At 47.2% G+C, this 27,512-nt stretch overlaps 1 protein-coding gene across 2 annotated transcripts; it reads left to right on the top strand.

The window, feature by feature from the left end:
• The first annotated feature begins 61 nt into the window (after positions 1–61).
• On the top strand, positions 62–27,050 carry NCAPD3 (non-SMC condensin II complex subunit D3). Of its 2 annotated transcripts, XM_039564770.1 has the most exons (35): positions 62–113; positions 548–702; positions 1,032–1,194; positions 1,601–1,776; positions 1,864–2,037; positions 2,556–2,617; positions 3,127–3,214; positions 4,492–4,625; positions 5,323–5,395; positions 5,681–5,803; positions 5,947–6,199; positions 6,721–6,783; positions 6,961–7,044; positions 9,887–9,960; positions 10,884–11,018; positions 11,698–11,912; positions 13,354–13,539; positions 13,822–13,919; positions 14,022–14,137; positions 15,534–15,641; positions 16,158–16,272; positions 16,364–16,444; positions 17,773–18,011; positions 18,648–18,727; positions 19,952–20,089; positions 20,413–20,546; positions 20,689–20,888; positions 21,336–21,446; positions 21,852–22,007; positions 22,743–22,912; positions 23,150–23,271; positions 23,383–23,448; positions 26,003–26,083; positions 26,185–26,248; positions 26,341–27,050. In XM_039564770.1, exons 2-35 carry the CDS (start codon positions 562–564, stop codon positions 26,450–26,452), a joined length of 4,335 nt encoding a protein of 1,444 aa, XP_039420704.1. In that variant the 5' UTR covers positions 62–113; positions 548–561; the 3' UTR covers positions 26,453–27,050. The 2 variants fall into 2 exon arrangements, with proteins under 2 accessions (XP_039420704.1, XP_039420705.1); XM_039564771.1 differs by having other exon boundaries at positions 26,182–26,433.
• The last annotated feature ends 462 nt before the right edge of the window (positions 27,051–27,512 follow it).

Here is a 27,512-nt window from a genome sequence, read left to right on the forward strand (position 1 = left end):
GCTCGGGCCGCGGGCGCGCCCGGAGCAGCGCGTTCGAACCGAGATGGCGGCGGCGGCGGCGGAGCGGCTGCGGAGGGCGCTCGGAGGGTGGCGGCTGCCGGAGCTGGCTGCGGGTGAGGGCTTGGGGACGGGGAAGGTGTCTCGGTCCCTCTGTCCCGGTCCCTCTGTCTCTGTCCCAGTCTCGGTTCCGGGGTGGGCGCTGGCCCGGTCACCGGGCTGCGGGATGCTCTGGCTCCGGGCCTTCTTACAGCTGTTCTCTGCGCGCCCGTGTCCTGCGGGGTTTGGGTATTCCGTGTTTGTTTTGGAGCGTTATTTGGGGTGAAACGCGTGTTTTTGAGAAATCTTCTCCCTGGTGCTTACAAACGTGTTTTTTTTTTTTTTGTTTGTTTGTTTGTTTTTGTTGTTGTTGTTGGTTTTTTTTGTTGGTTTTTTGTTGTTGTTGGTTTTGTCTTGGGTTTTTTTTTTGTTTGTTTGTTTTTGTTTGTTTTGGTTTGGTTTTTTGTTTTGTTTTTGGTTTTTTTTTGTTTTTTTTTTCCCTGTCTCTCAGCGTGGGTGGACACGATGTGGGACCTGGAATTCACGGAGGTCGAGCCTCTCGATCCCCGGATAGCGGAGGACATCACGGCCGATGGAGTCGACAGCTTCACTGGCCTGTACAGCGCTCTGGCGCCCTTTGCCGCCGGGGAGCAGGAGAGCAGAGAGGTGACATGACCTGAACACAGAGCCAGCCATCCTCACTTTGTCTTTTTCACGTCTGTCTCGCCTTAAAATTCGCAAAATATTCAAAAGCTGTTCAAACAATTCTTGCTCTGTGTGCTGGAATGCTTCAGAGGAAAGCTATTCCCAAATTTTGGTAGTATCATTTAGCATAACATTAAATATATTTAGTGTTATGTATGATAATTATTAAAACACTTTTTAAGGCATATATAGGGAGTTGGTTACGGTGGCACCTGTTAAATTCTGAAAAATGGCTAATTTTGGACATCCGCGTTATTACGGGATTTCTCACTATTTCTGTTTTGCCTCAGAATGTCTGGATCTTGTTTGCTGAGAACAGCCTGTCCCACCAGGCCCTGGTGGCTGTGCTGCACCACTTTGTGCACGTGGGCCAGCAGAAGAGAGCCAACGCAGAGCAGAGGGTGTTTGCTCTGCACGCAGCTGGGCTGTACTTCCTGCTGCTGGAGATCCCAGGTGAGCCAGCAGGATCCCTCCGTATTCCAGCACGCCCTCAAGTTTTGCTGCTCTCCGTGGTGCAGCTGGAAGGGGTCGGTCAGCCAGTGATCCTGCTGGAATGTGTCAGTGCTGATGGTGCATCAGCCTGGTGCAGCTGGGCTTTGTTCAAGGAGCTCTTTAGTCTTCTCTTGAACTTCCTTGGGCTCTAGGACAACACCTGTGCAGAGATCATAGAATCACAAACTGATTTGGGTTGGGAGGGACCTTAAAGCTCATCTCATTCCATGAGCAGGGATACTTTCCACTAGACCAGGTTGCTCCAGCCCAGCCTTGAACGCTTCCAGGGATGGGACATGATGCTCAGATGGTTTGATGCTCTCTGTATTTTGTGTGGAAGAGGACTGATGTTGTCTTTTCTTGGCAGGCAGCATAATCAACCAGGTGTTCCATGAAGTGGTGTTTGACAAATGTCTTCACACCCTGACAAAATGCTTGCCTCGAGATCTGAGGAAAAGGAAGAAGGCGCAAGCTCAAAGCTCACAGTCCAGTGCCAGAAGAAACAGAAAGAAAGGGAGACCGTGCAGGAATGACAGCCCCAGTGTAAGATGCTTGTGCAATCTCTTCAGATACAAATCCCTATTAATAAGCAAATTGTTGGCAAGCTGTTTCTCTTTACTGCCAATATAGGTAGAAGAGATGTTGGAAGAGGAGGAGGAAGAGGATGATGAGGATGTTTACTGGTCAAGAGAAGGTCTTCTCCAAGTCCGCAACGCCATCTTCCTTCTTCTGAAAAACTTCCTAAGACTTCTGACCAAGTTGTCCCTAGAAGAAAAGCCTCAGTGCCTGCAGAACTGTGTGCAGGTAAGAAAGATTCAGCTTGAGGAACTTTGTGTGCCCTAACACAAACTTTTTGGGGATGCAGAGCACTCCACAGGGAGAGGTGGCAGCCCTGCCTTCCGTCACCTGGTCCCTGCTGGGAGTTAGAGGAGATGTGGGAGCAGGGTGCCTGCTTCGTGTCTGCCTCTCATGCTTAAAACTTGCTGACATGTGCCAGATGTTTTGTCCATGGAATCAGAATGGTTTGGGTTGGAAGGGACCTTAAATCTCATCTCATTCCACCCCCTGCCATGGGCAGGGACACCTTCCACTGTCCCAGGCTGCTCCAAGCCCCATCCAACCTGGCCTTGGGCACTGCCAGGGATCCAGGGGCAGCCACCCCTTGTTCCTGGGGGGAGCTTCTGGGCTTTGGGCTCTGCTTCTGTTCTGCTTCAAGGGAGGTTTTTGACAGTTAAACCCAATGGTGTGACCCCAGACGTCCCAGAGTCCTGCACATCCTCCCCTCAGGGGACTGAGCTCAGCTTGGCTCTCTTCCCTTGCAGGTCTTTGTTGAAATGACCAGCTTTGAGCCAGTGCTCCATGAGTTCGACTTTTCAGCATCCATGTGAGCAAATAATTCTTAATAATTCTTAATAATTCTTAATGTTTATACAATGCTTTGAACTGATGCCTTTTTCTCTGGCCCTAAAAGTACGAGTCAGACACAGTTAGGGTGATAAAACGTGTACCTTTAGATGAGGATCCTCAGGTGCACAAATTCATCAGGTAGAAAAGGCCGAAGATGCACACCCCGAGTAATGTGTGTGCAATTTTTATAGATTCTGCAAATTAGCATATCTGACAGGAACCCCCCAAACAGGAACCTGCCTGGTGAAGTAATTCCCCCAGTTCTTGTACCTTCTACATTCTCCACCTTAGGATGATCCAGGCCCTGTTTATGAAAGTGACAAATTCTCTTATAAAGGTAATTGGAATATATTCCGTGTGCTAACAGCAAACAGCATCTTGTGAATATTGAATGTTTTCCAGTCAATGAGCTCTTTTAGCTGTAGTAGTCATAGTAAATGTTTCTCTGATGAAAGGGAGAGACATCGCTTTGTCTTCTTTTGTTAGGGATGTTAATAAAGCCGAGTACATTCCTGAGGCGGCCTGTTACGGACTGTACTTACTGTGTTCCCCTCTCCATGGCACACAAGATAAGGTAAAAGTTAAACAGAATCTTTAACACCCTCACAGCAGCGTTGAAAAGGAGTGGCTGCTTCTTTCCTTCTCCACGTGTCGTTTTTTCTTGCATGGTTTTTACTTTTTGCTCCGGTTTCCCTCTTTGTGCCGGGTCTTTGCTGGGTCAGAGCAAAGATGGTTTTTTCCACCCCAGTCCTTTTTTCCCTTTGGCTTCTTTGCTGCTGCACTTGTGTGCAGTGAATTCCATGCTCTGCTGACTCTTGTGGCAAATGAATTGAAAACAAAGGAGAGCTGCAGTGGCATTGGATCTCTGAATCGTAAGGAAGAGAACTCCAGGTGGCTGCCTTTTCCTGGAATGTTGCGATTCCCTGCTAGATGGAGCTGCAGCACCGCCTGGCAGCGTGTGAGGGCTTGGGCTGTGCGGTGCTCTGTGCACTCAGTGAGGGTGAGCAGGGCTGGTTCTTGTTCAGAGAATACTCTGTGATCTTGGAGCAGCCAGTTCTGCCAGAAACTTTCCATCTTGATTTGTTTAAATTGGCAAGCAGAGCATGGCATAACTCCCACTTACCCGACTGCTGCTGCTCTGGATGGGGCTGCTGAAGGTTGGGTGTGCCTGAGCTGTGTCTGTGAGTTGTGTGACCCCCCCCGGGCTGGTTCTGAGCCTGCAGGCTGAGAATCAGCAGCTGTCTAGTCAGGAAAGCCTGGAGTACACACTAACCTGGTATTCCTGAGTGCCAGCCCAACTTCAGCAGCCCTAGGCCTGTATGTTTCTGCCTCCTTGGTTTCTCAGTGCAGCATGAGCCTTTTGGAACTGTTGCCATTTGTGGTGATAGGAAGGTGTCCCCTTCCCAGACCTGCCTCACCTTCCCTGCCTCTCCTGCTTGCTCAGGGAATGTCAGGATCATGAGGCAAGCTGTGGTCCCAAAACTGTGGCAAGGGAGGCAGCTCCAAAAGTTCAAGTGCACGTGGTGATACAAAACACGCATTTAGCTTAGGACATCTCCTTTGAGTTCCCTCAAATTCCAAATGTTTCTGGCAAAGAAAAGTCCACACCTTTGGAGGGCAGCTGTTAAGGCTTTCAGAAAGCCCTTCTGAGACCTTGCTGAACTTACATGAGAACATCAGAGCCAGGAAAGGCGTTGTGTGCATTCAGAAAGTGTCCTCTTGGAATTTCTCTGCTAGGAGTCATGCTTTAATATGTGCTCTTGCTTGGTTCTAAGCTTGATTCAGAATTATCTCGTGACCCTGGAGTGCTTATCCATGGAAAAGAACCTGCAAATAACCTCTTCTTTCCAGACCCTTCAATGTGTCTTCCATCGACTTCTCTATGTAATTCTGATGGCGGAGAGCAGTGAGGATTCCATGCATGAGGTCCTTCCCATCACACCAGCTGTGACCAGTGCCAGGAACCTGGCTATAAAATTCATCAGGTGATGTTCAGAGCTCTGGGCATGGCTGCTCCTTTCTTCTGGCATGCCTTTGCTTTGCTGTTGAGGTGATAAAGGGATGAGAGAAACTGGCACTGGCTTTGAAGTTGTTTGTGCAAATGAGGCTTAATTAAAATGTCTGGAATGGGAATTTACTGAGCTTGCTGGCAGAGGGGAAAGAAGGTGCTGTTTGACAGGAAAGTGGTGGTGAGTGGAAAGGACCCATTTTCTGTATTTTGCTTTGTGTCAGTTTTTCAGGTCTTGTGTTTTACTACAGAGAATTGTAAAGGAAATAAAAGATTAACATGGAGCTCACTCCTCCTTAGTTTTTTGCTTTCTCCTGCTTAATGATAAGTTTTGCTTATGTTTATTCCCCCTGTTGGGGATCCATGTTGTTGGAAGTGTAGTTTGTGCAGAGATCCCCAGACAACATGTAAAAGTAGATTGAGAACAAAGAAGCTTTTCATGTTTCCCTTCTACTTGTTAGAAAAGTACGGGAAGAAATTATTTTGTGCCTGCAAAGCCAGGTTAATGTGGAAAGTAAGTATGGTTCTCTGAGCATATCCTGCTGCACTCACATGATTCCAGAATCATGGCTACTTTTCCTGACTTTTCAAATGCATTCCAAAGGGAATGTCCTTGATTTTTCCTCTGTTATAAACCAGCCTTATTAAAATCTGCTTTTCTCTCTCCCATGCAGTTCTCTGGTAGATGAGCTGAAAGAAGCTATTTATCCTACTCTCCGAATATTGCTCCAACATATCTGTGCCCAGGTATGCCAAGCTCTGCTGCTTCTGGAGCTGAAGAACTCGTGTGGATACATTGGAATATCACTGATAGTTTAGGAAATCTGTTTTCACCATGTTTTGTAAGGAATGAAAACATGTGATGGTGAAGCAGTGACTGAGGAAGCTGTGATGATTCTCCCAGCTATTGTTGAATGTGACCATATCAGCTCATTAAATAAAAAAATACTTCTCTTAAGCCCTGAAATGCCTTTCTGGCATGCAGAGCAGAGCAGTGAAGTATCACAGGGTGCCCTTGCCCTTGTTTTTCAGGTCCCAGACAAGGCTGATTATCGCACCTGCGCTGCCCAGGCCCTGGCGACCCTGCTGGACAAACTCCCTTGTGCAGAGTTCGCTTCTTTCATCGCCTGGCTTTATAAATTCTCACTCTATGAAGTAAGTGCATCTCCTTGATGTTTTGGAGATGAAGGATTCAATCTCAGCACTGAATAGCTCTGTCACTGCTGGTACCCAGAGGCAAGAGAACTCTGTGTTCACTTACATTAACAGAGCACCTTGTGTGCTTTTTCTTCCTACAGGTTCCCTCCAGAGTGTTTGCTCTGGATGCAGCCTTAGCTTTGTTGGAGCTGCCAGAGAGGAACCCGGGCAGCTCCTTGTCCCTGGAGGATCAGAGGTTTCTAAAGCACAAGTTTTTAGTGCAGGTCATGGTGTTTGGCCGGTGCTCAGACATAGCCCCCGTGGTCCGGAGCAAGGCTCTCAGCAGCCTTGACTGCTGTCTCGAGATGAAATCTGCTGCTGTCTCAGAGAGCATTCAGGACTTACTACAGAGCTGTGAGTACTATGGGCACATTAGGTAACGAAAAGCACTCCTGAACTTTCGAGGGAATAATTGCTGGGAGGTAGGAGTTGTCAGGAACTTAAAAACTGGCACACAGAGTCCTTACGTATTGTGTCATAATGAGAAGTAATTCATGAGCCTTGTTACTTATGAAGCCTTATATTTGGAAGGGATTTATTCTCATGTATCATTCTAAAGAGACTCCTCTGTGAGGTCCCTTTGAAGGATGTTTACAGACAACTGAAATTGCTCATTGGAAAAAAAAAAAAAGGCAGTTCATTCTTGCCTGACAGCTGATTAAATCTTGAGTTGCCTTTTGCTTCTGCTAAGTAGTTCTGTTCGTGACTGGCATTCCGAGCTCCCTCAGGTGTGGTGAAGGCCAGATGGCACGATTCAGAGCCTGCACACAGCTTCCCACCATTAGATTGCTTGCCTGAAAAAAATTTGCAATGGCAGAACATCCAGAATTAAAATACTCTGTTTGATTTCCTTTTTTATTTCTCTTTTTTGGCAGCCCGTGTCCACACAGTGTTGGAAGCAAGCACAGGCACTGCGAGCGTGACAGCCAGTGCAGGAGGTACAGAGTCATTCTTTTCCAGTAAGCCTCAGGCTCTTCTTGGCATGCCATTTCCTAAAAATACACATATCTGTTAAACCTAGGGCATGCACGAGGCTCTCTGTTTAACACTCAACCATCTTCTTGCCGGGTGAATATATGCCTTTGTTATTCTTCAGCTTTTATCTTTTCTTTCAGCCGTGTCCAGCCATCCACTGAAGACCTTCCCAACTTCCAAGACTTTTGAGCTGACAGACAGCAGTGACACTGCTAGGCCTGATGGTATGTCAGAATTAAAGCAGCCTTTTCAGATAACCATTCAAAGCCTTAATTGAAAGCAGACTTTCTGAAGTGTATTCGTTGTCCATTTCTCAAAGGAAGTGGAGAGAGCTGTTACAAAACACTTAGGGGTGATGAAGGGGGTGGAATTGCCAGCCATAAAGAAATACTGTTTCCACTCAAGTCTGAAAAATACATTTAATCCTGAAATGCTGATGTCTGTTGGTACTAACGTGATGGCAATACTTGTTGAAAAGTAGGTAATTTATTCTTCCCAAAAAGGACGGTAATTGATGTGGGATATAACACTTGCAGCTCCATGAATTTCAGGGTAATTAAATCTCTTGCTCCAGTGCTCAAAGAACTGATACATTTTACTCTGTAAAGCACAGCACCTTGGAGTAGCTCCATTCTGTAGGCAAGGACCCGTTTCTCTGCAGCATCAGGTTGGAAGCTGAAAGCAGAGTGTCACATGAAATGTCCTGATGCAGCATGGCAAGCTGCTTCTAATTTGTTGATAGCATGAAATCACCGTGAAAGTTGGCTTTTATGGCCGGGATGTTCCTCCTTCAAACCTCTCCCTTTCTTTTCCTCTTGTGTGGAAAAGCTCTTCTTCCTAACCTTTAGGCCCCTGCCAGGATCTGTGCTCTCAGTTCTTGCTGTTCACCTCCCTTGAACTGCTGACAATTCAATTCTCTGCTCGCTTCCCATCCTGCAGTGGTGCCTTTGTTCCGTGCCTCACGCTGCTCCTCGCTTGGGATCTCCCTCCCTATCTCCAGGAGCCAGGCTCCAATCTCCCCCCCCCTTAAAGCTCCCTTTTCAAACACTCTGCTGATAAAATTTCCTTAATCTGCTCCCTCAGACAGAAAAGTCCTCCAGGCCGCTCAAGGTATTGTGTATTCCCTGTTCAGTTGCAGGCTCCCCATGCCAGAGGATGCCGGGGTTTGTATCCGATACCCAGCTGAGCACACACTTGGCACTTGGCAAAACAAATTAAGAAAAGACTGGAATGAAAAAAGACTGTCTGGAGCTCCAGAGGATGCTGAAATCCAGGGCTGTCCGAGGCAGTCAAGGTGCATTAGCAAAGCTGTCTGGCACATGCCTGTGCTTGGCTTATGCCTGTGCTAATTTTGCACTCCTCTGAAGACCAAACAGCTCATTTGTTTTTTTTTTAAGAAAAGAAATAACTCTTGGCTGGGGATAGTCAGAACATGCTCAGCACACAAGGGCAGAGATAAGAAGGGTGGGGATAAACTGCAAGGTGAGGTGTGTACTGCACAATTCCCTCTGCCCACCAGCATCAGACATTCCCTTCCCTTGGGAGTTCTCAGCCCTTTAGAACTTGGGATTTTTGGTTGTTTCATTGGTTTTTCCCCCTCCCCCTTTTCTACATCAGGAAAATCAATGTCAAAGTGTGATTATTTGGTCACCTTCACAAGACTGGACTATTTTAGTAGCAAAATCTTGCAGTGGAAAGGTTCTGTGCTCTTCCTGTGCAGCTGCTGTCAGGAGGAGGAGGATGGGGTTGCACTTAGCTGCCCATTAAGGAAGCCCAGATCAAAGTCCCTTTGCTTCCTTTGGTAAAAATTTATTTTTAAGCTAGTTTTGATTAGTTCCCTGTGACTAATCCTATTTTTTAATGGCAACAGGATGGATGTCCATGTGAATCTCTAAGTAACAGATCTCCAAATTTGGCATATCTTTGGGAAATCTGACTTGATGCTGGGAGAAATTTAACAAACAGCAATAAATAGAAACCTTAAAAGCCATGGTAAAATGCTGGAAGTCCTTATGGCCAGTTAATAGCCCAGTGACTCAAAATGTGAGAAAGAATTGATCTGTGTATTCAGTTGTGTGTCATTTAATAACTTACTGCCTTGATGATGTATTTTTTCCTGACAGCATGCAGCAATAAGTGTGAATATGGCTGTGCAAAGTAAGATTTGAGCCCTAACTTGGCATTCAGGGAAGAGAGATGTGTTCTGGTTGCCTTGTAGACTCTGGGGTGGTTCTTTGCAGCTGTTGTTCTGCAGCCTCAAGGAATTAATAAATGGGAGTCATTTCCCCTCTGTAACACACAGCAGTTCATACATTAATGCTTGATACTGTGTGGAGCTCTGAGGCAAAACTCACAGGAGGCTGTGGGTGTTCTGAGCTCTGCAGAACCTCCCATGGCTCTGTGTTGGCTCCATTTGTCCGAGCTCTGCCCAGGTAGCTCTTCCCACAGGTGGCAGGGGTACCTGTGCCTGTTCAGCTGTGCCTGACTCATCTGATGAGCTCTCAGACTCTGAGGGTAGCCTGGCATCTTTTATGCAGACAAATAAAGAGGTCAGAAATTACAGATTCACCCTTTTTTTTTTTTTTTTGCTGCATGTCTCAAGTAATTCGTTCCATCGGTTTCTTTTGTGATATGTGAAGATGTGTTTATAAATGCAAGAAGTGGGGGGATTGTTTGGGTTTGTTTTTCCTTCTGGCTTATGCCTCGTTCTGGATTGTTCTGGGTGATTTTAATTGTGCTTTGTTCAGTCCTTCTGAAGGTTTTGGGGAACCATTTGAGTTTGGTTTTGCACTGAGTTTGTGCTGCTTTAGAGTGGGGAGGCCCTGGCACAGGTTGCCCAGAGCAGCTGTGGCTGCCCCATCCCTGGAAGTGTCCAAGGCCAGGTTGGATGGGGCTTGGAGCAACCTGGGATAGTGGAAGGTGTCCCTGCCCATGGCAGGAGGTGGCACTGGATGGGCTTTGAGGTCCCTTCCACCCAAACCATCCTGGGATTGTGTGGTTCCAACTGGTGCTGTGGGAAATTCCTTCTTTGTGGGGGTAATTCCTTTTTATCCTCATTTTGGATAGGAGAAGAGTTCATGGCCATACTGAGAGAGAGAGCTGGAGATGAGAAAATCATCGTGAGGAAACCTGCTGTGCGGGTAGGGTGGGGTTTACATCCTTCTCTGCTCTCAGTGATTACCCAAAATCCGTTAAATAATTAATTAGGCCACAGCTTTGCTGCAAACTCTGTTGCTTTGCCCACTTGTAGCTTCCTGCTCTCCCTGCAGAGTGTCTTAAAGGCATTAAAGATCTTGTTTACTAGCTCCTGATAAGTAAATAATGCAGGCATAATGATGGGAATTTCTCTAGTACCCTTGTTGGCGTTCTGTTATTCCGTCATTTGCAAGGAGAGGCTCTTGTCAAATGTCAATAGGCATTTCAATTAAGAGACTTCCTCATAAACTGAAGCATATTAGCTGCTTAGTTTGTTTTGACCTTGTTAGCAAAGAGATTAGGTTACATCCAGCCTCTTTTTGAGCTCTGTGCTGCTTTCCTTGCTGCTCATTTCTTTAATGAAGTCATTAGCTTTTAAAGAGAGATGCTTCAATGGAAATTTCCTTGTTTTAAAAAAGAGGTGTCTGCTGCTGACTGCCTTCCTCTGTTAGTCCTCTTCACCCCAGCTCTTCCCCCTCAATTCACACGCTGATTTGAGCTTCCCAGTTAGGGCTTTGCAATTCATGTTTTAATGCTTTTTGATTAAGAATAAAAATAAATCCCCTCTTCCTTATTGCCAAGAAAAAGCTGTGGCTCGTACAAGAGGCACGTTATTTTCAAGGGGAAATTGTGACATTCTCCCTCTCCAGCTGCTGTTTCAGAGCAGGACTGACTGGAATGATGTTTTCTGTTCCGTTTTACATCTCTGGTTGTGCCCAGCACTCATGAATCGTTAATGTGCCGTTTCACCCTGGGCGAGATAAATCTCCGGCTAACGTTGGCAGGGGGTAGATTGTATTTTTGCTTTACCACTCGGTGCCCCCCGGCCTGGATTCCCAACAGAGCTGTGCTGCTGTTTGCCTCGCAGGTGCTTGGGAGCCTCCTGAAGCACGGGCACATGCCCTGCACCGCCGAGAACGTGGGCACGCTGCGGGACCGCTGCCGCGACCCCGCGGCGTCCGTGTGCAAGCAGGCGCTGCACTCCATCACAGAGCTGCTCCTGGTGAGGGGAAACGGGGATTTTTCCCTGGGGGAAGGCAGGAGGGACCACAGCAATCAGTCATTCACTCAGGGAGCTGCCTTCTGTGACTCCGCTCTCATTTCTTTCATTACCTTTCGACTCGGAAGTCATGAGTCACTCTGATACCTCCCTGTGATTTATGCAGAGTGCTTCCAACTGTTGGAAACACTGATTTTTCTGGCTGTTGATTTATGTGTCACGAAGAAAATGTTTATGTTGCTGGCCTTCTCAAGTTAAAAAAAACCCTGAATCACTTTCAGATGTAATGTGTGGATGATAGCATTGCTATATTTTTCTTTCTTTTCTATTTATTCACAAAGGGTTCGTAGCTCAGGCTTGGAGCACAGGGTTTATATTAAGCAAAGCTCTTTTTTTTTTTTAGTGCTAAATCATCTGCTGTGCAGCCTTATTGCAAACCTGTTATAATTCTTTATAGAGTCTCAAAACAAAGTGTTGCAGTACTTTAGCAGAAACACCAGGTATTTATCATAGAGATGATTAAAGACCTTGTGATGCTGAGTTTCCCTGTCCCACCTGCTGCCACACTGCTGGGGTTGATTAAAATTCAGTTTCAAAGTTTGTAGCTGAACCTGGAGACCTTTTGCTGGTCTGACCCGTGCATTTGGGATCCCCTCATCATTGAAAAATGTGCTTCTCTCAGTTTCAGCACAGCAATGTCCTGGTGCAGAAGGCCTGGTGGAACGGGGTGGTGCCCGTTGTGATGGGTGCAGAAAACTCTGTCCAAGAAAAGGCCTTGGATTGCCTTGATCAGATCTTGCTGCAAAACATAAAACCTTACAATAAATCCAGGAGTGATGATAGGCAGAAGCTGGCATGGGATCTGCTGTCCCTGTCTTCAGAAAGCAAGGAGCTGGGGTAAGTGCATTTTCCCCACCTCTGCCTGTGTTAACATTCAGGGACAAAACCCAGAGGTTTCTTCTACTTTTAATCCCATTAGAATACACAACTTTTCCTTTACAGAAGGAAATTACCTATTGACTGGAGGACTAAGATAAGAGTCTGAGTTTGTGCTCTCGTTCCCTGTGTGGCCCCAGACTGTTGGGTACCACAGCTGACACCCACACTGTTAAAATGCACGTGCTGACTGCTGTGCAAGGACAGGAAACCCAGTTTTTCTCTGGGATTTCTTTAAAGCTACTTAAATTCCCTGCTTGAAACCATCAGTATAATGCTGGAGATGGAAACTACCAGATTGAGGTGCTTGTGTTGTCCTGCCAGCTCTCAGGACAGAGCTGCTGAACATGAACAAGCTGGCAGGTGGTGAGAGGAGTTCAGCTTTGCTTTGTGTCAGGTATTTTCACTCACTGCTCCTGTTACCTGTGCTCTCTCCCTGGACTGAAATGCTCACGCACAGCATTGTTACATCCTGTGCTGGATGCACTGATAGCACATGAATATTTAAGTCAAATGGAGGTGTTCCTCTGACAGAAGTGAGAGGGGATATATAAAGCAAGAACATCACCTTGTATTAATTCTTATGTGCAATATGTTACTTTGTCTTGTGACAAACCGAATTATCCTGCCTGCCTCAGAACGCTGTGGGAAGGAGCGGGAGAGATGGGATGACACACAGCATGACGAGGACACAACACTGATTAAAGACAGCTGTATGTTTATTAGTCAACAGGGCAGAACAGCTCAGAAGGAGCGAGGCACTGCTGGTGCTGCCGTGCCAGTGTGGGGAGCTGTCACTGTTCTGATTCGGGCATTTTGTAACAGGGTTTGCACATTCCTGGCACCTCCTTCCTCCTGAACCTGCAGGACCTTGCAGCTTGAGACATCTCACAGCTCTTCCAACGTGAAGTAGATAATTAGGGTCATGCAGAAAAACGAGCAGGGTGTGATGCCCCTGACATGACTCTGCTGTTCCTTTATTCCTGGGAGTCTTCAAGGCCAGGCTGGATGGGGCTCTGAGCACCCTGGCCTAGTGGAAGGTGTCCTTACCCATGGCAGGGGGTGGAATGAAATGATCTTCAAGGTCCCTTCCAATTTAGGCCATTCTATGGCTCTGGGTATTAAATAAGAACTGCTAGAAAGTCTTTGTTACAAATTACTGAAATTATATTTCCCGATGTGTTATGGTACCAGTTGGACCATTGTCCTACTGCCCCTGATCACTACATCTGTATAGGGATGCCAGGTCAGTAGGGAAAACATGTGTAAATGTGTAAATTTTCAGTATGAATAGTGGGAATGCCAGGCAGCTTTGTTGTGTTGCCCAGCGTATGTTGGATTTTTCTGGATTTTACCAACTGCTTTGTTTATTCCTCCCTAAACTTTCCTTTCTTCCCTGCAGCCGTTACCTGAGCAGAGCCTTGACTATGTGGTCCAGCCAGAAGAAGTTGACCTCCACTTTTATCCAGAATGTCATGTCTCACCTGGAGACAGAGCATTCCAGCGCAGCTTGGATGCTGCTTGCCAAGGTGGCATGTTCTTCCCCCAAGCTGGATTATTCCAAGATCATTGAATCCTGGTACAGCAGGTCAGTTTGTGCTTTGAACTCCATTCTGCAAGGGAGCACTTTGTGCCCTTCCACAGATTGCCTTTTAGCTGCTTAAATCACAGTTTTTCCTTCAAGCTGTGAGTTCTGCAGCTGGAAATCCAGCAGTGGCCTCAAGATCCGTGCAGTAACCAGCTCTTTCCTTAATCCCTTAGAGTTTTCATTGGCTTTGACAGGTCTGCCTTAATAATGCATGTCCCAGATGAGAGGATCGTTCAGCTGTGATTTGGTTCTGTGCCTCAGAGTTCATTGTTGGTTTTCCAGGCAGCAGAACACGAGCAGTGACGCTGTGGGACACATCCTGTGTGTCATCGGGCACGTGGCAGAGCACCTCCCCAGGAGCCGCTGTGAGGGGCTCAGGGGTGAGTGGCCCTGGGCAGCTGCAGAGGTTTTGTGCCTCTCCTCCTCCATAAGCACTTGAAAAGCTTAGAAAATGCTCATTTTATGTGTGATCTCGTCTGCAGAGAACATCTGGAGCTGGCTGAAGGAGTTTCAGTGTCCCCGGGTGTTGATCAGCCCGGCTGTGCAGGCCCTGCAGAGGCTCTGCCGGGCCTCCGTAGATGTACCAAAGGAGGCACAGGTGGGACTTAAAATAAACCTTTTAAAATAGCCTGTTCCCCGCTCAGGGGGTGTCTGCTCCTGTCTCCAGGCTGTGGGTTGGTGAGTTCTAAAAAAGGGGCTCTGACTCCAGCAGCTCGAGCCTGCTCTGCTCAGCTTTCTTTGCTGCAATTGTGCTGGAGAACATCCTGTGGCTAAGCCTGGACTCGTAAGGAGTCTTCTGTCTTCAAATGTATTCCCCCACACACCTCTGAAATACCTTGCATTTGCTTTCTGTCCAAGTTTACAGAATTCCTAAAGGAAACCTGTTGCTGTGCTTTTATTACAGCAGCTGTTTCTCAGACTTGGTCCAGTTTGAAGCCATGGATTTTTGCTGTAATCTCTGACTGTTCTCCATCAGAGCTGCTTGAGATACACATATTTTCTAGACCTCTTCCTGGAGACCAAACAGGGAGTTAATAACTTGCTCATAACTTTTTTTCTGCCTCTATTTGTTTTATGCCATGGCTCTGTTCTGCTCCCACAGTGGGAAGTTAGGCCATATTTTGTTGGTAAAATAAAGATCTCAGCCTGAACACAGTTGCTAAGAAGCTAAAACTGATGCAGGTCTCTGTCCCTAATGATTTTATATCATCCCTAGTGATGTTTTATATTTCTCTTTCAGTATTGATGACAGCTATTTTATAATAAGCATCCCAATCAAGTTTAGTAAATAATGGGCAAAACTGCACACTCTTGCCTCAGAAGCCGCGGTGGGGTGATGCTTTCTGGGGTTTTTTTTTTTAACTGACAATCAGAAAATCCTCCCTTGTAGGTTCAATTATCACAGAGTGTTGGCTTAAAATGGAATGCAGATGTTCCTGTAAGTTGGTCACTTTATCAAATCTAACAGCTACCATTTATATATGTATTTGGTTATTAAAATTGCCACTTTTAGATGGTGGAAAACCAGAAATAATGCTTTATATTCACCACAGTGTAGTAGTTAATCAGCTTTTCCTGTGTTTCCCCTCCGAATTCTTGGGAATTCACATCATGTTTTCTTTGTTAATGGAGCTGCTTTTTTCAAGCAACATCTAAAAATTCACACAGACACCTCCAATGTGTTGGGTGCACATGAAACAGCCGCCTAAATCCTTTTTGTTTAAGTCCGTGTGATTTCTATACTGAGGTGAACTTGGGCCTGTGGATCATTAAAAGCCAAATTTTCCAAGGTGTTTTGACACTTGCACGCATCCTTTGATGTGCAGGGAGAATTTTAAAGCTCCAAGGCACTCTCAGATTGATTTTAATGGGATCCAAATTATTAAAAGTATATAAAGACTTTGATATGAGGGATTCATGTGTGTACAGATATTACAGCTACCTTTTGTTTAATTAATAATGTATTGAATTAATTTTGTTTAATTATGGAGCAGGAGCTGCTCAACCAGGTGTTTGGAGATTTGGTATCCACCTGTTACAGCTACATCTCCAATATAGTCCTCAAAGAGGGTGGAGCAGAGCAGCTGCAGGAGGATCTCTTGGTAAGTTTGGTTCCCCTTCACGGATTATTTGAAGGGTGGAGGTGTGCTTGGGGTTGGTATTCCTCAAAGTCCAAGCCAAGGACTGGGATAATGGGAATGTGCATGGCCTGTGTGTGTGATGAAGTCTTGTATTTATGAGCGGGGAGCACACGGCAGTTTTACACACCAGCAGTTGCTTTAAGGATATGGCACTCTGTGTATTTTTAATATATGACATGGTTTTTCCCTGCTTTTCCACTCAAACTTCTCAGATGAGCTGTTCAGGAGAGAGGTCTGTAAAATGCATGGAATGCTTTGAGGAGTATTTCAGTATCATTAGATGTGGGGGGTGTTGGAGCATGTTAAACACACCCACCCGGGATTTCTGTTCCAAAGCCTCCCCTTCTGTTCTCCCGCCACTGCCTTGAAAGGACTGAGGGAATTTTGAGTTGTTTTTGGAGAAGAACCGACTCCTGCTGACTTAATTTGCAGCTCAGCCCACTGCCTTTGGATTGCAGTGCTGCTTTCTCTCTGCAGGTGAGACACCTCTTCCTCCTGGGCGAGGCTGCGCAGATGTGCCCAGCCAAGGTGGAGAAATACATCTTCTTCTTGGTTCAGGCCATCCTGGCCCCTCCTGTCAGCCAGGACCAACGTGAGCCACTCCCCTTCTGCCTTTAGCTTTGCATTTACAGACACCACTGTGTGCCAGACCACATTTCCATCCCTGACCTGTTCTTTTCCAGTGTCTGCTTCCAAAGACAGTTCCCAGTTCAGAGGCTCAGCCATGCCTACCGTGGTCAGGGCTCATGCAGTCATGACTTTAGGTAAGTGCCACCCTGCCCTAGAAATGGGCATTTTTGTATCTCAGCCTTTCTGGTGAAGTTCCGCCCAAAATCCTGGAAAAAAGGAGGCTCAGGGGTGACCTTATCACTCTGCAACTCCCTGACAGGAGGGAGAAACCGGGTAACAAGGGACAGGACAAAGGGAAAGAGCCTCCAGCTGTGCCAGGGGTGGTTCAGGTTGGACATGAGGAATAATTTCCTCACTTAAAGGGTTATTAAACATTGGAAGGGGCTGCTCAGGGAGGTTTCGAGTCCCCATGCCTGGAGGTGTCCAAGGAACAGCTGGACGTGGCACTCAGAGCTCCGAGCTGGGTGACAAATTAGGGATCGGTCACAAGTTGGACCTGATGATCCCAGGGGTCTTTTCCAACCTAAATAATTCCCTGTAAAGCTCTGGCAGTTGTGACAGAGAGCCCCAGTGCTCTGTTTTCATTACCTCAGCTCAGAGCTTTTAGCAATGCAAATATCCATGGAAACAAGTTGGGCAAACCATGAGAACCCTGCCAGCTCTGCTTCCCCAGGTGTTTAATGCATTAATAGCGATCAGTAATTAGCAGTGTCCCCCAGAGCTGTGCTCTCCTTGTACTCAGAGTTGGGTGCTGAAGGATCATCTCTCTTGTAGTAAGATGCTTAAGAGAAGGTGAAGAAAACTTGGTGCTTTTGATGTAGTTTAGAGCAGAATGACTGCACACAGTTACTCATTCTCCTCAGCACGAGTGAAATGCTGCTTTCAGAGCAGCCTGGTCAGCTGCATTCCCAGGATTCTGAGGAATACCAAGTGCAAGTTCTGGGTTTTCATACTTCCGTGGTTAGGAACAAGTTTCTTTTACAGATAGGCAGCATTATTCTTCCCTTAATTGCTTTGGAAAGTTTAATACTTCTCTGCAGAGCTTGGGAACAGGGAGAAGTGATGTTAGAACTATTGCAGGCTATTTTATTTTAGGTTGGCTCAGTGATGCTCTCAGAGGTGGGTGTCTCCCTGCTATGCCTATGACAGCTGGGGCTGTTCTTTTTAGCTGCTTTGAATAATACCCTGTACACAGAAATAGTTTGCTGTGAAGGAGGGAATTTGGCATAGAGACCCACTCTATAGGTCTAAGGGGAGTTTGGAAGAACTTGAAGTACCATCTCCCTGAGAGATCATGCAGATTGCTCATCAAGTTCCAGCACGAGTTTCTTGTTTATTCCCTTGTTTACTTCCCGATTCCTTCCCCGGCTCGTTTTGGACCCGAAGGAAGCAGTGAGCCGGGCTGGGCTGGTTGGGAAGGACGATTCATTCCCAGCTCTGCCTCTCTGGTGCTGCTCCCCAGGTAAGCTGTGCCTGCAGCACGACGAGCTGGCGAGGGAGTCCATCCCAGTCCTGGTGCAGGAGCTGGAGGTGTCGCAGGAAATGCCCGTGCGCATCAACGTGGTGACGGCGCTGTGCGACCTGTGCATGCTCTACACCTCCCTGGTGGACAGATACATCCCCAACATCTCCCTGTGCCTGCGGGACCCGCACCCCGTCATCCGCGAGCACACCCTGACCCTGCTCACCAACCTCCTCCAGGTGAGCTGGGGCTGAGCCTCAGTGCCTCTGTCCGCTGCCTGGCGGCTCAGACTGTAATTAATCCATGCTAAATTAAGGGTGTTTCAACTCTGTGTTTAGTTACTGCCTTTTCTGCTGGCCGGCAGCAATCACATCAACACCAGCCGGCACAGTTGGGTAATGAGGTTATTTTTAGTCAATGGTTGCCCCTTTTCTCATCTTGGTTTCTTTGAACTCCCTCCAGTTTCACTCCTCTATCAACGGCTGTAACAAGCACCATGACACCTTTTTTTTCCTCCTGCTGTGTCTGCTGATTGTTCTGAAGGTGTGAATGTTGAGAGGCTCAAGATGTTTACCCTCCCAATGCTCACATGAGGGCAGCTTTGGAGTGCATGCTTTTTTGGCTCTGAAAACAGTGTTGAAGAGCACGTCTGCCGTGGGGTGGGAGAGCAGATTTTTCGTTTTTCTACTTTATTCTTCATACCTGGGGTAAACTTTGATGTGCTGCTGTGGCATTTATGCTGCTTAGAGCATCCCCCAAAATACCTGGGGTTTATTTTAGGTTTTACAGCTTGCTCATTTGCCTACAATTTGGAGGTTCACACTAAGTTTTCCTGGTTCAGGTGGTTCATTTTTTTTGTCTGCTGATTTCTACAGGGGGAGTATGTGAAATTGAAGAACTATCTCTTCTTTCGGTTTGTCTGTGTCTTGGTGGATCCAAACCCAGATATTGCCAGGTAAAAAACTCAGCTGTGAAATGATGGAGGAGTTGAAGGTCAGAGATGTCTCAGTCTTGGCACCTTCACATTGTGAATTAAAATTCCAGTGATATAGCAGATTATCCAGCTAACCTCTGTACTTCCTTTAGGGTCTGCACAGCAGCAAAGAGGTGATGAGCCTCCCTCCTGTTTATTTAAAGGTCCCAAAGTGTGTCCTTGGCTGTCCTCAAAACGTGCAGCTCTGCTCTGTTTAGGACTCAGTCATCCAGAAAAAAAGTCAATATTTGAGACAAGCCTGTAGGAAATCTTCCTTGTGGTTTTCTGACAGGCTCTGTCTCAAGTGCTGGCTTTGTTTTAGGACTAGGATTAAATATTTTGTTGGGGATTTTTGTCTTACATTGCATGCCTTGCCTCTTCAGCCTTTTGCCACATCCTGTAATTGTCAAGGAATGACCTGCCAGATGAGGTGTCAGAGGAATTATGCACTCTGATTTTAAGTGCATGTTTAGGAAGTTTTTTGAGGTTTCAGAGTCTCCAGCTGCTCTGCTTTGTGAGAAATGAGTGGGGCACGTTTCTTCCAGGAGGGGGAGGTGATGTAGAAATTCTGGATGCAGGAGGAGGACTGGACACCTTGCTCCTTGTTTCTGCCTGGAACAATCGGTCTGAGACAGATATTTCCAGAACCATCAACCTATTGTCAATTACCATTCACACTTCCCTTTCTCTTCAGTGTGTCTTTAATATCTAAAAATGTCTTTCCAGTAGATGGTGACATTGCAGCATCGTGTTCCTCCCATTTCTTTGGGAGCTTTTTCCTTTGCATCTGCATTTAGAGACTGCATCCAGACAAAACCACGTTCTTTAAGTCTGGGGTTGCCTTGCAGCTCTTGCAGGACCTTTGGGGATTAACTTGTTGCTGAGTGCTGTGTCTCAGCCACAGTGGAACCCAAGTTATTTAAATAATTTAAGTGTTATGCCTGGATTCAAGTTCAGATTTATTTCTGACTCTAATGGCCATAGAAATGAGTAAAAATGAAATGTCTGTCTCTCTGAAAAAAGGGTGGATGCCAGTGAGCTGATATCCTTGTGCAAGCCCAGATGGAGCTGGGCAAGAATTAAATGTGGTATTGAGGGAGATTTGGCAGAGGAAAACCATCCTCCTGCCTTGAGAGCCCTACACAGTTTCAGGGGTGGCTTTTAGAAATTATCCAGTGATCATTTCTTTCTTTTCCTCCTCTCCAGTTTTGCAGAGTACTGCCTGGTGCACGTCTTGCTGATGAGGAACCCCGTGATATTCTCCCAGCACTTCATCGAGTGCATCTTCCATTTCAACAGCTACGAGAAACATCCAAAGTACAACAGGTTCCCCCAGAGCGAGCGGTCAGTTGAGCACATTTCTGTCTAATTTTCGCTAAATTATGGGCTGTCTGGCCATGCAGCTCTCAGTGACAGCACAGCAGTTGTGTCACTTCATAATTATCCATGCAACAGAGTGAAAAGAGCCGGGGGAAGCAGTGCTGAGTTGTGTCCTGCCTTCCCTGTGACACTGATGTGTGTAATTTGTAGGACTGTGTGGTGTCCTAACAGGTTTATGGGTCTTAAAAGTGACATGCAAATATCCCTGGCTGATTTAAGGTCTCATTATTTCTGGGAGCTGGCATAATGGGATTTGGGCCTTTGTAAAATGTTGTGCTCTGCCACAGGGCGAAGCAGCTCTTCTCTCTGAAGGGAAAGGATAACAAGGAGAAGAGGATGAGGATCTACACCTTCCTGCTGGACCATTTCACGGATGAGCAGAGGTTCAACATCACCACCATGATCAGCGACAACATCCTAGGTAAGGGTCTGCCTTACTAAAATCTGGTAAACAAAAAACTGGTGTCTGTATAAAAGCCCATAATCCAGGTGTTTTATCTTCCTGGCTTCCCCATCACTGCTGCTTCTGGTAAAATAAATGGTTTCTTGCCTGTGTATTCCAGCTTGCTTTGTGTATAAGGTCCTTCCTTTGGACCTGGAAGGCAGCGAGCTGCTCTCAGATACATTTGCAGTCCTTAGCTGCAAAGAAATCAAGCTCTCAAGTATGAGGTCCAAACCTGAGGAAGACATTCAGCCTGAGGAAGATGAGATGTCAACAGCCAGTGCTGTCATGCAGGTGGCCCAGAAAAAGCTCATCTTGCAGGTGAGGGGCACTTGGTCCGCTGTGGGAGCAGGGCTGGGGAGCTCTGTGTCTTGTAAAAACAAAATGTGAAGGCACAATTTGGGAGGGATGCTCGTCCTGGAGCTGTAGGGATCAGAAATGCATTTCCCAGAAGCCAGGGGAGCTGTGCTGAGCTGGATTTGTTCCCCACTCCTCTCCTTGGTGAAGCATTGGAACGGAACAGTGATTTTCCTGCACCTCTGGGCAATCTGCCTTCACTGTGAGAACTGAGTGACTTAGTGATGCATCTGAAAAGGCTCCACTTAGGTTAAAAGCCTCTGTGCGTGTGTGTGGTGTAAGAGCAGCCTTGATTACAGTAATTCCCTGGCTGTGGGGGGATAGCTCCTCTCACTTGGGCCGTCCAGCGAACTGCAGAGTGGCTTCTCCTTTATTGCCTCACGTAACTGTTCATGCCTTGGTCACAAAAAGGGTCAAAAGAAGAATTTAATAGAAAACATCATCCCAACAATCACATCACTGAAGTCCTTGATGGAGCAGAAGAGGACCCCAGCTCTTAAGGACCTGATGAGCTGCCTGCGGGTAAGGGGAAGTGTTTTCTTGCTGGTCGTGGTGTTTTTTATCCTCTCTGGAGTTAATGTGCTGGGTGTGCAACCACTGCCAGAACGAGGAGCCTTCTTAGAAGGGAACAATTCAGAAGATTTGATGTTGTGGCACTGCCACTGTGTTAAATAATGTGGGAGGTGGAAGGATTGGAGATAAGGCTCTTGGTGTGGAACGTGGGCAGGAAGAAAGCTCAAATGCTGGAAAGCTTTTTCATGTTCTGAAGAACAAATTGGAGTTGAAACTCTTCAGTCTGTTAAAAACACCTCTGCTCTACCAACTGGTGTTTCCTTTTGCTCCCAAGCAGCTGTGATCTGAATGGGGATGTGAATCAGTAGCTGGGGGAGATTTCTGAAAGGGTCCAAACATTCCTTATTGCTGCAGGAAATTATGCAAGATTACCGAAACGAAATCAAAGACTTCTTTGCTGAGGACCAGCAGCTGGTAGTCGAGCTGGAGTATGACATGAGGAAATATGAAGAGCAGCTGGCCAGGGAGAAGGAGTTGGAACAAGAGCAGCTCTCAGCAGCCCACTGGGAGGTTGGTGCCATTAACTCTGTACCTGTCTCTGCTCAAATTTGTGTGCTCACAACGCCCAGGCCCTGCCTGTGGGCCCTGTTCCAGCACTTGGAGCAGGATGGTCATGAAGGGTTTTCATACCTCTTTGTACTTCCTGACAGCAGCTTTGGTTTCAGAGTCATTTAATAGGCTTAGAACATCAACAAACAAAGCCAAGAGGAGCAGCAAATGATTAATGGAGAAAGAATTCAATTTAAAGGGAAAACCAAGTCTAATTTGGTGCTGCCTGGGCTTAGATGTTGTATTCTCTCTGTTCCCAGAATGATAAACTGGTATCAAAGAAAGGAGTTCACTTTGTCTGACTTCAGGTGTCTACAAAGTGGAAATTCAAACCTGTCCTAGTCATGCAGACCCTCTTTTAAATTCAGTGTAAAAAAATAAATACGTGCCTGAGTCAATTGTCCTGAACTATTTTGGACACCTACCTTAAGATGAGATGACTTCTAGCCTGGAAGTGCATTTCTCTGCAGACTATAGAAGAGCACTTTATATATAGACCTCTAAACTAGGACGTTACATTTGTGTCCCCTCTTCACTTCTTGTTAAAACTTTGGCCAATAAATTGTTTGTCCCCAGCACCCTTTTGCATCCATCACACAAAGGGCAGTTCTTAAACACTCAGGTCCAAGCACCTTGCAGGGTTTTCTACTCTTGTAATCCCTTGTCAGGCATGACCTTTTCTCCTGTTTTCCACAGCAATCTCCATCTTTGGAGAGAGCTGCATCTCCTGGTGGCCAGAATAATAACAATGCTCAGTCTCCTGCGAGTGGGAGGCCGCCCACATCTGGGTTCATCCCTTCCTCTGGGTCTTCTGAGTTGGCCATACCTCGTGCTGGTGCTCTGAAGCAGCCTCAAGTGGGTCGCAGGTACGGGCTCCTCTTTGTTACTTGGTGTTTGATATTTATATTTATTATAGATATTTATATTGCTTTGCTGGTCCACTCTTTGCAAAGTGGTTTGAAGGTCATGGGTGTTGCAGCATCATCTTCTTATCAAGTGGTGTTTGAGATGATAAGGGATGGGGAGGGGATGGATCTTTCCTCATGCATCTCATCAGGGCTTTTGGAGGGAAATCCCAGTTCCTGTCCTGTTTCTGGCCCTAGGGCATCTCTCCTGAGCACAGTGGCCAGGCTGAACGCTGCCTTCCTGGCAGCAGAAGGTGCACCCGTGCAGCGCAGCAAGAGTGTGGGGAGGAGTTCACCGAGCACATCTGGCAGCCAGCAAGGTGGGGAACTGCTGCAGGCTGCTCTGGCTCTGCACTGGATCTTGTTTACACTGATCCAGTAAGAGTCTTGAGTGCCTTTCTGTTCTTAATTATTCCCCTTGTTGTTTGCAGTGTCCTGCCAAAAGTCCAGGCGAGAAAAGGTGGCTGTGGTGGGCCCAGCAATCAGCACCCCAGAGCGTGAGTAGGAGCTGATAGCTACGGACTATTTATTTATCTAAGTGCTTGTAGCAAAGAAGAACCTTCCTGAAACCAAGGGTGTGCGTGGGGAAGCACAGTCCAGTCATCTCCACGAGCATCTCACAGGGTCAGTGCAGGAGAGAATTTATTTTGGGATGCTGAGGTAACAGAGTGCTTTTCTTCCTTCCTTGACTCTGGGGTGCTGAAAAGGAAGGTGGTTGTGGTTCCTTTCCAGCCTGCCCTGCCCGAAGGTGCAAGGCTGAACACTTCCTTGGCTCTGGAAGCACAGCTGAGCAATGTTAGACTGAACTGCAGAGCCCTGCTGCAGAGGGAGATCCTCAAGGTTGGGTCCTTTCTGCTCTAAGTTGTGCAGACAGGGTCTCACACCTGGTACAGCTAGCTCCTAGAGCAGGCACAGGGCTGTGACAGCTGCAGGAGAGCACAGGGATCTGCTCAGAGGGATTAGCAACCTGCACAGTCACTGAGTGAAAGAAAGAACTGAACTGAGCCCTGGAGAAGGAATGATGTGGTTTGGTTACTGCTGTGGAAACAGAAGTAGAAGGACACAGAGAGGAATGTCCAGTACACAAACTGTGAGTCTCTGTGCTTGTGTCCACTGCAGCTGAGCAAGGCCTGACCTTCCAGAGGCAGGCCTTGTTGGAATGCTCTCTGACAACCCTGCAGTGTCTCTTTGTGCAAGCACGAGAGGCAGCTACAGTCAAACCCAAATGGAGCCGAGTTCCAGCAGGAGATCCAGGAGATCCCCTCCCTTTCTGCCAATTTGCTGCTGAGCTCCCTCAGGCCATCTCCTTTGTGCTGTGAGTTGTGAGGTGCAGACCCCCAGTGCTCTGGAGAGAGCCCCAGGTGTGAGTGTGTGGCAGCTCAGCTCTCCTTGGGCTCTGGGGGCTGTTTTGGGAAGGGGCTGGCGTCCCCAGAGAGCTGGGGGAGTGCCCCCTCAGAGCCCTGCCCTGCTCACACACGGGAGAGCCACGCTCTGCAAATCCCTGACGGCCCTGAGCAGGCACTGGTGTGCAGCCACTGGAAAATATGATCCTGCTCTTCCCCGTGTGCTGGGCTGCACTTGTCTTCCCCAATGTTTTTCTCTTTGCCTGAGCAACAAGCAAAAAATGTGGGGTTTTGTGCAAAAAGTGTTTTTAGAGAGCAGGATTCTTTGAGCGCCATGGTCTCTTGGAAGCTTGCACGGCTGTTGCTCTTAAAGCACCATATGGTGAAAAAGCAGGAAGAATGTTAATCTGCAGTGGTACTAGAGCCCAATTCCTGCTTTGCTTCGAGGCAGCATGTGTCCTTCAGCAGGGAGACAAACTGTACAGAGCAGGATCATCACTTCAGTCAGCGTGTGTTGAGCCATCTGTATGGTGGCACAGGCTGATAGACAACCAGAATAAAACATTTTATTTCTCTGGTATATCCTTCTGAGACTATTGGAGACACAGTTCTTTGTAAACAGGTTTGTACTTGAGAAGTTGGGAGCAGCTGTCCCTCCTTTCTGCCTTGCTCAGCTGTTCTGGCTGTGTCTCTCTCCCCGTCTGTCTTTGGGGCTCCTCAGCTCCTGCTCGGTACTTTGGGAAGAGCTTCAGTGGATCTGGGTGAGTGGGGATTGTACATAAACACATGTGGAGATGCCACTTTCCCATGGGAAGCTGCATGGGAAGCCCTAGTTTCCCATTTCTTTCCCATAAATGTCTCCTTACCAAGGTGACTTCTTCAGGCACACACTGCACAGCCAGTCCTGAGAGATGCAGGGCTGAGCTAAGGCAGATGGATCAAGTTTGATTTCTGCTCTAAGCTTCAGTGATTCCCTTCCAGGACAGGGCAGGAGTTAAAGAGCAAACCCAGGTCAGCTGTGCAGAGAAGTCCTTTTAGCTGAGTTTCCAACTCCTGCCCTATAAAGCATTTCCTACCTTAATTCCTTGTGAAAGGTTCTGGGAAACATGAGCATAAAACAGAGCATTGAGTTAAGTAAAATCTGAATATTGTGACATCTCTGCTGAGATAAATGACAGGAAAGAGACAGCTGACAACCAGGGCCTATTCAGGCAAGCTAAATTCTACCTAGCTCCCCTGTCAAGTGATTCCTCTTGTCTGGCTGCAGGCAGCTCCTCACAGAACGGCTGTGCAGGGCCTTTGGCAGTTTTCAGGAGCCCCAAATTCTGCCTTGACTAAGCAGAGCAACTGGTCTGGATGGAACTTGTTGCTGGGAGAGATGGCAAAGCTTCAGTGGAAGGGGTGGCTGTCCCTCCCAGGCAGGCCAGGGGGGCACAGGACCGAGGTCCCACACTGAAGTGATTTCCTCCACCCAGGGAGGAATGGAGGCTGGAATTTGAAGTTGATGTGACCCATCAGACTCAGCAGAGGGGTTTGAGGCTGGATGGGAGACACTGAGGTCTGGTGGGCTGGGAGAGAGAGATAAATGTGTGTGTTTGCAGTTAACTGGATTTACTTCCTCTGTGACACTTGAGCATTGCCCAGCAGCATGCCTTGCCCTCTGGCTGTGTCACAGGCTGCTAATATGTGGGGTTTTTTTTATTTCCAGAGCCTGAGACCATTGGGGACTTGACTTTTGGTGCTGGAGTCAGTAGCATCAGCTCAATACAGACACCCTCTTCAGGTCCAGGCAAGTCATCCCTGTGATTCTAATTTGAATAAAAAACCAACCCCAAATGACCAAATCTGTGGCATTTTGTAAAATAAAAATACATGTATTGTTTGCAGCAGAGGAAGATGATGATGCTGAGGATAGGCCGAAGCGTATCATCTATTTGCCATCGCCAGAGGAACCGTAAGTTCCACACGGGTCTGGAACAGCCACTGCAGGCAGAAAGGCTGGTCAAGGGCTTGGAAGTGCATGGTTGTCCTGCTCCCTTCCTGCAGCCCATCCCCACCTCGGCAGTGGAACGTGAAGTCCCCAGCGAGGAGAAGGAGCAGCCAGCAAGTGCCTCTGCAGCAGTCACAGTGCAAAACCCCCCTGGAAGCAGCCAAGTGAGCCTGCCCCTGGACTGCTGTACAGAACCACCACGCTGCCTGAGACCTGTCCCTCCCCTCTGCTTGTGAAGCACATCCTTCCTTAGCCATCTCTTCTGAGCTGTGTTTTCCCCAGCACTGCCCTAGAGATGGGCAGACAAAGCCTGTGTGAGCACACACAGGGGTTGTAAGTGCTGCTCTTGGCAGAGCTCACTGGAGGGCTGCAGTATAAAAGGAGGGTGGCTTTTCACTCTCAGGATGTGTAATTTGTCCATTTGGGAAAGTAAGGGCATAACGTTGCCACAAGCTTGGTAATAAATGCGTTTATCACAGCTTGCAGGGCAGTGAGTGGCTGGGTTTATTCACCCAATCCCTCACTGTCCCTCTTGGTTATATAATAGAGTTGCTTTAATTTGAACAAAGGTAAAACAGCTTGTCACTGCTGCACCCCTAAATCTGGTAATTGCACGCTACATCACCTCTTATTTGTTGTGCAAACTCCTGTGTGTATGAACAGCCTTAATCTTCTTTTTCTGTGGAATATTTCTATTCTTGAACTATGTTATTTCTGACTATTAGCATTTGATGAAAATAAATGGTTGCAGAATTAATTCCACCCACGGCGTTTCCCCTTTTCTTGAGCTGACAGAGAAATGAGTTTGGTTTTTTTTCCTGTAGATTTCTACAGCCTCTCAGTCTCTTCTAGCACATCATTGGTATCTTGGGCCCTCAGTTCAATTAGTGTTGGACCCAGCAGCTTTTAAAGAGACTGATTTGACTGCAAGCAGGGTGTGAGTAACTCGGACAAGGTGGGTAAGTGCTCTGGGCAGGTGCCTTGTTTATCATAAATATCCTGGGTAAATCTGACCCTTCCTGAGTCTCCCCGATGGCCACGTGCACCTCACTGGAGTTTTTCTGTTGTTAACTTTTATCACAGAGCTCATGGCCTACATTTCATTGAAACTGGGAGCTGGGATCTGTTTTATTCCTGCTGCTTTGTCTAACTCAGACACAAACCCCAGGCACAGAGCAGGATTTGCTGCAGGAGTGGAAACAGAGGCACTTGCCTCCTGCACTGGAAT

The sequence above is a fragment of the Corvus cornix genome, chromosome 24, assembly GCF_000738735.6.
Source record: "Corvus cornix cornix isolate S_Up_H32 chromosome 24, ASM73873v5, whole genome shotgun sequence".
Lineage (NCBI taxonomy): Eukaryota > Metazoa > Chordata > Aves > Passeriformes > Corvidae > Corvus > Corvus cornix.